The 10,871-nt window shown below is 36.1% G+C and overlaps 1 protein-coding gene across 2 annotated transcripts; it reads right to left on the reverse strand.

Annotated features, from left to right (window-relative positions):
• Positions 6,550-10,702, reverse strand: LOC107619431. Of its 2 annotated transcripts, none has more exons than XM_016321721.2 (9): positions 10,370-10,702; positions 8,866-9,393; positions 8,622-8,687; positions 8,323-8,489; positions 8,064-8,220; positions 7,896-7,977; positions 7,433-7,791; positions 7,224-7,328; positions 6,550-7,023 (listed from the first exon to the last, which is right to left on the reverse strand). In XM_016321721.2, the coding sequence occupies exons 1-9, from the start codon at positions 10,514-10,516 to the stop codon at positions 6,676-6,678; spliced, it is 1,959 nt and encodes a 652-aa protein (XP_016177207.1). In that variant the 5' UTR covers positions 10,517-10,702; the 3' UTR covers positions 6,550-6,675. The 2 variants fall into 2 exon arrangements, with proteins under 2 accessions (XP_016177207.1, XP_016177208.1); XM_016321722.2 differs by having other exon boundaries at positions 8,064-8,217; positions 10,370-10,701.

The raw sequence follows: 10,871 nt of genomic DNA on the forward strand, positions 1-10,871 counted from the left end.
AGGGTATAATCAAATACTCATGCACCCCTCCGATAAAGATAAAACAGCTTTTATCACTGATTTCGGTAACTATTGTTATAAAGTTATGCCATTTGGATTAAAGAACGCAGGTGCAACTTATCAACGCCTTATGGATAAAGTGTTCGCCAAACAAATCGGCAAAAACATGGAAGTTTATGTCGATGATATGGTCGCCAAAACAAAAACCGGACATAATCACATCAACGACCTTACAGAAATATTCGGCCAAATCCGCCAGTACAACATGCGCCTCAACCCCGAGAAATGTGCCTTCGCCGTTCAAGGGGGTAAGTTTTTAGGTTTTTTACTAACGTGCAGGGGAATAGAGGCAAACCCAGACAAATGCCGAGCAGTGCTGGACATGGCCAGCCCCAAAACAGTAAAAGAAGTTCAGCGTCTCACAGGACGCCTTGCCGCACTTTCCAGATTTGTTCCCTGTTTAGCTTCAACTTCTATTCCCTTTTTCCAAACAATTAAAAAGAAAAACAGATTTGAATGGAACGACGATTGTGAGAAAGCATTTTCCAAATTAAAAACAACTTTCTCACAACCGCCAATTTTACAAAAACCCCTACAAGGGGAGGACTTATTTCTATATCTGTCAGTCACTGATTGGGCGATAAGCTCGGCCCTTGTATCAGAAAGAAACAAAGCGCAACATCCGAATACTTCGTCAGCAAAACCCTCCAACATGCCGAGCTCAATTACCCAAGGATTGAGAAGCTCGCACTGGCACTAATATTCTCGGCACGACGTCTCCGACCTTACTTCCAGAGCCACGTTATCTACGTCAGAACAGATCACCCACTAAGACAAGTGTTACACAAACCAGAAATCGCAGGACGACTCATAAAGTGGGCAGTCGAACTGTCTGAGTTCGATATCAGATACCAATCCAGAGGACCGATCAAGTCACAATTTTTAGCGGATTTCATCGCCGAGTTTACTACACCATCCGAAGAAGATCATGCAAAACAATGGATCTTATATGTCGACGGATCTTCCAATAATGGGGGCTGTGGAGCAGGAATACGTCTGGAAGCCGGGGACGGATTCATACTTGAACACTCAATACACTTCGCTTTCAAAGCCAGCAATAACCAATCCGAGTATGAAGCACTGCTCGCTGGACTCCGACTCTGTTTAGATCTCCAAATCTCGACGATCAAGGTATATTGTGATTCTTTGTTAGTAGTACAGCAGGTAAACGACCTTTTCCAGGTAAAAGATCCTCTACTCTCTAAATACCTGCTATTAGTCAAAAAATTATTAAAAAAATTTGTCAAATTTGAAATAGAACATATACCACGCGAACAAAATCAAAGGGCAGATATCTTATCAAAGCTCGGCAGCACACAATCCGAGTTATCCACACTGCAACAATTCACAATAACATCACCCACTGTTACTCTGACAAATGTGTTAAGTGTTACACAGGTAAAAGATTGGAGGGACGACTTTATATACTATTTACAAACAGGTAATATACCAGAAGGGGTCGAGAACGATAAAAAGTTCCGACGGCAAGCATCTTCCTTCACAATACTCAACAGAACATTATATCGACGTGGATATACTCGCCCCCTACTAAAATGCCTCAACAAGCCAGAAGCTGACATAGCATTAGCAGAAGCACATGAAGGAATCTGTGGCACACATACAGGAGCTCGGAGCCTAGCATCAAAAATCCTCCGAGCTGGATTCTTCTGGCCGTCGTTGAAACAGGACAGCCAACAAAAAATCAGGACATGCCAGAATTGCCAAAAACACGCACCACTGATACACATACCTGCCGAGCAAATGCATCATTCAGAAATCAGCTGGCCATTTAACCAATGGGGTTTGGATATACTCGGGCCGTTTCCTACGGCACCGGGCCAGGTAAAATTTATTGAGCAGTAACCTCAATCAAACGAGTTTGTATGTTCACCAGATCACTTTCCTTTTTCTTCAAATCTTCCACATCTCTAGAGTAACTTTCTTTAGTCTCCTTCAACAACTTCTCGGTCTCAGTCAAACGAGCTTGAAGCTCAGCAGCAACACTCTTACTCTTCACCAACTCCTCCTTCAAAACAGAAACCTCTCCTTTCTCTGCAGCAACCCTCTTATTTTTCAACTCTTGGCTACGCCCAAGACTTGCAAGACGAAGACCAACAACCTAAAGAAAGAAATAATACCAAAACTAATAAGAATCCAGAGGAAGAGCAAAGAAAAAACAAGTAAAATCATTACCTGCATATACTGCCCAATAGCCATGTCCCCGACTTCCTTTGCAAGAGTAACGTCAGCCGACGACTGACAATACTCGTCCACCACAGCCATATAGGGATACTCCTTTCCCCACACCGAAAATGCCTCACTTTGTTCCGAAATTTCATGAAGCCTTTTTTGATTGCCCATAAAAGCCTGTATCTCTTCAAGAGGAACCCCTATCTCCTTATCGTCAGAATCATCCGACAAATCAACAAGGTCGGATTTCTTTCTCTTCTTCGCAATCACCTTCCTCTGACCTTGACGAGGCTGCGTAACCTCGCCGACACCAGCAACTTTCTCAGCATTAGACGACGATACCTCCTTCTCCAGATTCTTATTCTTGAAACGCGTCCTCAAAGACGCAGCTGAAACACCAGGATATTTACCACCTGTGAAAACAACAAACACATCAGACATACGACAAGAAGCAATAAACTCCTTATAAAAACCCTATGACTCACCCAAATAGGCTACCACAGCATCTTTATCCTCCTCCCACTTCAGAAGCTCATACATTGAAATTAAGTCTCCCCGACCGATATTTTCAACAAGAAACTCAATCACACAAATGTTCCTCGGGGAGATAACCTCAGGACCGAGTATATTCTGAGGTTCCGAGCACCAATACAATGGGAACTTCTCAGCCAGATTTTCATCCACAAAAAACGGAAAATCTTTTTCCAAAGCCCTAACCTTTAAATACATCTCTTTAAAATCTTTAAAAGAGGATTTGTACAATTTGAAAATGCCAAAACCAGGGGTGCTATTGAAGTTTATCCAACCACCTTTCCACACCCCTTTGGCTTGAAATAAAGAAAAGAAAAGGTCAACAGACGGCACCACTTCCAGAAACTCCATTAAAATTTCAAACGAACGGAGAAACGCCCACCCATTGGGATGAAGCTGCGACGGAGCACAGTTTAACTGCCTCAAGACCTGACATTCGAAATCAGTGAAAGGTAATCTAACTCTCAACTCCTCAAGAACACAGCTGTGCATATAGAAAAATTCAAAGCCTCTGCCCCGGTGATAAACCCTATCATTAACACTACAGGGCAGCAACTCAACCCCAACCCCAGAATTCTGCCTCACCACCCTACTAGCATCTACTTCCTTAACAGCAGCTTCATCACAGAACAATGACACCCGAGACCTCACGTCATCCCCCACCCAGTCATAAGACCAATCTATTTCACCTTTCTTCTCCTTCTCAAACCCCATTAGAAACAGTAAACAAACATGCAACCAAGAAATACAAAGAGTTGAGAGAAGAAACGAATTAGAAGAAGACAAACGTGACCATACCTCTCTTGCTCATTCTCCAGACAAGAAGCAGAAAACCAAAAACGCCCAAAATTCCAATCAGCAAAAACAATTAATCACAACCAAAAAACGTTCCAAATATCAAAACTCCCTCAGTCACATCAAACGACGAAAGAAGCATTGGAAACCATCAAAACATTAATGAAGCACCCACTCCTTCTCTCTCCTGAACAAAAAACACGCACAATTTTCCACGTGGCGCAAACGGGAAGTTACTTTAATGAAGTACGTTGAACTGGGGGCTCACTCAGTAACCCACCTAACCGAGTTATAACTCATTACAAAAGCTCAACCTGCTTCATTAAAAAACTTTCCTCAGGCTAAGCTTGGGGGCTGTGATATGGTCACCATTAATACAAGCTATAACTCGGCCTCATAACCGTTACTGACCATCACCATAACTCGCCATTTTGCCGTTATTGCTCGGTCCTTATGAGCTATAATTCGGTGGCGTTAATATTACCATAACCGACGTCCCAAACGGAAAGATAAAATCGGTTACGAAACCGATTTTATTACCTACAATGTAACGGACGAACATATTTTTATAAAAGGAAGGTAAAATGTCTTTTCTAGACAGATCTTTTAGCTGAACTTAACACCATAACTGACTTAAGCATTGGAGTGTCTTTGCAGGTACACTCCATTCCCTTTTGTATTGCTCGTACCTTCACATCTACAACGAACATAAAGAACTCGGACTTTGAGGAGCGGACGCCTGACCTTGTAGCACATAGCTCGGCTAGTCTCGAGGAGTTGAAGCCGACCTATTTCCCAGGCAAGATCAACTACTATTATCATTTTCTTTATCCTCATCATTATCACTTCTATCTCTATTATTTTTGTTGTGTAACCATACTTTATCACTATCTCCTCTACCTCATCATCACTAATACAAATATCATCAACAATAATGTTATTTCATGTCATTTCTTGTTCGATGTTATTTTTTTCTTTAAAAAATTTTTGTACTGCAATTACTTTTTTTTTCATGCAATATCATTTTTAACAATGGCCTTTCTCCACTTAACCACCACCGACGATTTTTTTTTTAAAATAAACTTATTAATTATATGTGGAAAATTATTACAAATAAAATCCCAACAAAGCTAATTTTTGTTGCTATTTAACGAATTTTTTAATAGAAGAATCGTATTGCCCTAAAATAAAAAAGGTTGATGGCCGAAGTTTTCTTCTTCTTTTTTTTGGGACAAGGGGCGCCTTATCCATTGTTAAAATAGACAAGGGTCGAGTTGGGTCTTTACTCGTATGTTTATGAAACATGGTTAGGATTAAGTTTTAGAAAAATTTTAAATTCCTAGGTAGAGTTAAAATAGAATTTAAATCCTACCCTACTCTACTCATTGACAGTTCTAAAAGTGTTGTATTGTTGGTAATGTGGGTGATGGCAATGGCGATGAGAAGGGATAGTGGCGGTACCTACAGTTAGCAATGATAAAAAACTAACCCAACCTGAATTCTAGTTTGAACTTAAAGTATATTTTATCGAGACAGTTTGTTTTTGTCATTTTTATTCGATGTGATTTTGGATTGTGTTCGGGTCATACTTCAAGTTGATTTGATTCAACTTGAAATTGTATTTTATAATAAAAAATATATTTTAGAAATAAAATTATCTATCAAAATATTAAAACGTCAATAATTTAATAATTTAATAGATTTAAATGGTAGAAATAAAAGTAAAACATATCCCAAACTTTAATAGTAAAACTGAAATAAATTTGCCATTCAGAATAATTTTAAAACTTGTGACAAATAAACTAGAGTTTATTTGAAGAAAACTTAATTGTTAATATTATTAACATACAATTGGATAAAATAAGAACATATTTATGATTTATTTTTGTTTTTCTCGAATCCTTGTGTATTATTCTTCTTCATCCAATAGAATTTCACTTTTCCTAAATTAAAATAATATTTTTTTAATATTTGAAAATATTTTTTAATTAAAAATTTACAAAAATATATAAAAAAAGTTGCCAACATTACATAATCACCACAACTACTGAAATAACAGTCATTATAAAGAGAAAATATTCAATTTGGTTCTTAAAGTTATACTCAAACTTCAATTTACTCCTTAAAATTGAAGTAAAAACCATCCAAAAACTAACGTGATTAAAATTTAAAAAATTTAAGGACTAAATTAAAACAATTAAAATTTTAAAAACTAAATTAAAACTTGAATATAATTTCAAGAACCAAATAGAATATTTTCTCCACTATAAACTTCACCCTATATATATATAACTGCTTTGTGACATTTTCGATTAGGGTAGTAGTAAAACTAAATTTTTAAGATAAGCATAGAAATAACAAATGTAGCGTATAACTTATTAAGTAGTGTATAAAACTTATAGTATAATATATTAATTATAATATTTAATACAAAAATAAGATTTTTTTTTTTTTTTTATATTTCACGTTATCTTCTATTCTAACGCGGATTAAGAACTAATTTGCTATAAATCTAAACTAAGCATCTGTCAACCGCCAATGATTCAAAAGAATTATATGGATAAGAAATTAATTACTTGCTCTCCTTTTGTCGATCCTTCAAATTGGTTCCAATCCAGTCAAGGATAGTTTAATAATAACAACAATTTCAATTATCCAAACTTTAGACCATTATTAGGTACCTATCTTGTCAATACCCATTCTACAACAAAAAAATCTTGTAATATACGAATGAAATTTAATTTAATCTTCCGAACGTGTATAGTATACTTGTATCTTGTATGTGTTATGAATTACTCTAAATTCTTTAGTTATAAAAATTAAAAACAGATATACTAGTTATCATGTCATAAATTATCTTTCCTAAAAACTTAGGCAATTAAGTAGTAATACATGAATACTTTTATATCTAATATATGGTGGCAAGAAATTAAAAAGACTTGCTCATTACTAAAAAAATGTGAATAAAACATCTACACAAATAATGGTTGATCACATAAACTCAATAAACCATAGAAGTACAAAGGAATAATAATTATTTCTAAAATTTACATCACATGAACCTTATTAGTTACCCTCCTCATCATTAATCACTAATTTTCAAGCATTGTTGCCACTACTAGCAGGCCCTCCAAGTGTCAAAGCCAATCCTTGAAGATCACTCCTCATTTTATTATTATTATTATTATGGTCTCTGGATAATGATCCATTATTAGTGCCTCTCATTATTGGAAATGGTCTAGTAGCTATTAGATCTTGCCTACCATTATAACTCTCTACATGCGAACTATTATTATTATTATTATTATTATTATTATTGTTAGCTACCTGCTTGGAATAATGCCTCAAAATCTCTACTTGGTTTGTGTTCATCAATGTTTGATGATGAGGTGAAGAAAATGAACATGGTAAAGAACAATTTGGCTCAGCACTGCTTGTTCCTGCTCCCTGATAACAATTTTCAAATACATTTGTTAGGGAACCACAACAAAAAATAGGTTTAAAGTTTGATATTTTTATGAAATAAATAAATATTTTAAAACATTTATAATGATGAGGATAAAAAACTAGTACACCAAAAGTAATAAGAGACTCAAGATATTTAAAGCATTAAAATGTGAGAATGTAAGCAGAGTTGAGAAGCTAACAGGTGCAAACAACACTCCTCTGAAAATTCTTCCATTCACGGTTGCAGTCATGAGCAACCCCGAATCGAAGGCTCCGTCGACCTTCCCTCGAACTTCAGCGCCAATCTAGGATTGAAAAGAAAGGACTAAAACTCTAAGTAACATGAAACAGGATAAGGAAATTTTGTTAGCATAGTTGAATTCTGAAATTTTGAAAGCAAAAGATCTACCAGATGCTGAACGTGTCCTCGCGCTACCGGCTTCTGATCTGCGGCTGCTTGTTTCTGTTGATGATCTAGGAGATGAAGATCTGGTGGTTGTGGACTTCTTTGTGTGACATTGTTTAAACTCAAAGATTTCTTATTACTCAAGCCATTTTCATTGCTTGGAATTCTATTGATATGTTTGAACAAATGATACCGTTGCGAATCCATGACGGATGCATTCACCTTTTGACCTGGGGTCTGTTCTTGATCGGACTGAGATGGCGAAGAATGCTGCGAATGCGAAAGAGAATGCTCTTCTTGCTCTGAGTCAACATCCCACACCTTCGCAGCCGCAATTCTTCTTCTCTTCTGTTGCAAAATACCTGCATCGAATCGCATCTTGGGTCAATAATTAGTCCTTGAATGATGAAATGTCCTTTTTCTCACAAAATGTGATCTTAAAAAACAAGTCTTAACTTAACCCCACCTGAATCAAACTGATAAGGCTGCGCTTTCTCCGAAACTAGTTCGTAACCCCATTTTCCTAGTCCTTCTGTTGGTGGCATATTCTGCTTCGAAAAAACATTGGTTAGTACAAAATTTTGTAAGAGAAATAAAACTATTACATGAACAAGTACATAACGAGATTCTGTACCAAGTTGTTATCTGCTTCTGGAATAGTCCTCTTTTCTTGATTCCAGTAAGTTCCAAAAACTTTGCACATCGAAATGTTATGGCGTCCGATCGGATGCTCCCCTCCAAGCTGCAATACTAACAATTCATTTAGAGGACGTTCGTCTTCTCCACACCTGCTATAAGATCATATTAACCAAAGGATATAGAAAGTGAAGTGTAAAATTTGTCATGTTTATAAAGTAGGATAGGGTTAGTTAATTAGTTCACAAGGAAACTACCCGCCAAACATGGCAATGTCCATGTCCATGACAATGGCCGTATGAGAAAACCGCCCTTGCGGCTGTTGACCACCAGCATCGAGTTGAGTCCACGAACAAGTGCAGATATCAAAGACCCAAATGTCATTATAATAACGGTTATCTCCTACTCCTCCAATGATGTACACCTATAAAGTATGTAGTGTTCATTTGCTTAGTTAAGAGTATCATACATTTATTAATAAGTCTTGATGAAAATGGAAATATTCATAACTAAATATTTTAAAGAAAGAAAGAAAAAAGGATGTAGAAGAACTTACCTTGGTACCGATATTCACGGCGGCATGACCAGCCCTTACTCCTGGTGAAGAACCTTGAATTTTCAACTAGAATTGAATTGCAAATTTAAGGAAAAACCATTAAGACCCATGAAGTTGAAAAACATGAATTGCAATTTTGTATAATATAAAGATATTGCATCCTAAAAATATTGCTAAATACTAAATGACACACAAATTTGATATTTACACTCTGTTGGAATTCATTTAGTAGTTAGGAGGATACCTTTGACCAAGTCATTGTTTCCATATCAAGCATACTAAGATCCCCATGATAGTGATCGCCGCAATCTCCGCCATACACAACAAGCTTGTTGCCTATTGCAAGAGTTGTGTGACTATCCCTGGGGACAGGGAATTCGCCTTTCAACAAAGGCGAACTCCATTTCATTGTTCTAAGGTCTAGAATGTGCAAATCATTCAAGTAGTTTGCCTCGCCTTCACCGCTACCACCAAAGATAACTATCCTCTTGTCACCAACAAGAGTGGCAGTGTGACTCTCCCTCGGCGAAGGAGGAGTCCCATGACACATTGGCCGAATCCACTCTTTCGTGACAAGGTCGAGGATGTGAGTGTCATTTACCTTCTTGAAGCCATCTGTGCCACCAAACACAATCATCTTGTTCCCAACAAGAACAGCACTGTGGCTATCTCTAGGTCCCGGCTTTTCGCCTGTGGTGGCGAGCTTGCTCCAGGCCATTTTCTCGAGGTCTAAACACACAACATCGCTGAAATGCAGCCCCCCACAACAGCCCTGAAAATGTGTCAAAACATACCATAATTATAATCATTTCTAAACATAAACTTTTCAACAACGGTTAGTAAGCCTTCAAGGCAGTGTAACCAAAGTACAAGACTTGAATCATATCAAGTATTGATCAAATAAACAGAATGGAAATTAGAAATTTAGAATAATATTCATGCATTTTCTTAATAAGAGTTATTTCTTTCAGTTAATCAAGTAATTCTTAACATGATAAAATTAGAGATTCTGCAATTTATACTTGAAACTAATTAACCATCAAGAGACACCTAATTAAGAAAGTAATTACCTAAGATAAAATAACTTTACTAACATTAAACTGATAAAATAAGAGTTTTCGAATAATTAAAAACTAAGCTAAAACTGACTTTAAGAAGGTTAATCTTGCTTAAAATGATAAAATGGGAGTTTTGCAATAATTAAAACTAATCAACATGAAACAAGAGTGAAGAGACATCAAAGTAATTAATTAAGATAGATATTCCTCAGAACTTTTTTCACCCAAAAAAGAAAAAAAAAAAGAAATAAGAAAATGAAGTTCTCAGATTTCAAAGGAATGGAAGAATGTTTCTATTCAAGTGCATGTTCTGGAAGTTTTGAAGCATAACACAAGGAGAGAAGAAGAGCAAGAACAACAACAAAAAAATGTGATTTTTTCTATATTAAGAAAGCAGAAAGATGATTGTCAAAAAAACAAGCATTGTCCCCACTAATTACAGAAAGAAATAAATAAAACATAGGTGATGAGATGAATGAGGGAAAAAACTAAAATTCAGAGAAGAAAGTGTGTTTGGTTATTAGCCAAAGATAGCGAATAAAAAAAAATTAAAATAAACAAAGATTGAAAAGCAGAACTTGAGACAAGTTTAACTAAGTAATAGTACTACTTAAGATTATGAAAACTTTTCAGACATCATTAAATGACACAAAAGCACTTTCTCAGTAGTAATTAGTAATAAAATAATACCCCAAAGATATACATAAGGGAATTGGAGAAGCAAGCAGAGTGACCCCATCTTTGAGAAGGATTGAAACCCAAAACCTTTGGATACAACCACATTGCTCCTTTCTTCTTCTTTGCTTCACTTTCAGCTACCATTGCCAAAGACCCCATTATCTCTTTCTTTCTCTATCTATCTGTTTCTCCTTCTTTAATAATAAGTAGTAAGTGGTAGTAGTAGTAGTTAGTGTTATTTATTGAGTTGACAAGGATGAATAAGAAATGGAGAGAAAGAAAAAGATGAAGAAGTAGATGGACCCAAATGATGTATCAACTATCAATATCAATGTCAGTAAGCTAAGACATGAAAAGATGGCCTCTTTCAATTCCAAATCACTCCCAACTAACACACATACATATACATATATCTATACATACATATAAGTACACACATACTTACATGATTCTTGTCATTCTGAAAAAAAACACTTAAGACATTACTTTATTTTTTATTTTATTTTTTGTAATT

The sequence above is a fragment of the Arachis ipaensis genome, chromosome B09 (assembly GCF_000816755.2).
Source record: "Arachis ipaensis cultivar K30076 chromosome B09, Araip1.1, whole genome shotgun sequence".
In the NCBI taxonomy this organism is placed as follows: Eukaryota; Viridiplantae; Streptophyta; class Magnoliopsida; order Fabales; family Fabaceae; genus Arachis; species Arachis ipaensis.

Excerpts from the sequence above, each read along its gene's own strand:
- LOC107619431 (XM_016321721.2), bottom strand. The coding sequence starts at position 10,516 with ATGGGGTCTTTGGCAATGGTAGCTGAAAGTGAAGCAAAGAAGAAGAAA. Across the intron at positions 9,394-10,369 it reads CCCTTATGTATATCTTTGGG|GGCTGTTGTGGGGGGCTGCA; the intron begins GTATTATTTTAT and ends ACACATTTTCAG. Across the intron at positions 7,978-8,063 it reads CAGAAGCAGATAACAACTTG|AATATGCCACCAACAGAAGG; the intron begins GTACAGAATCTC and ends TTTTCGAAGCAG.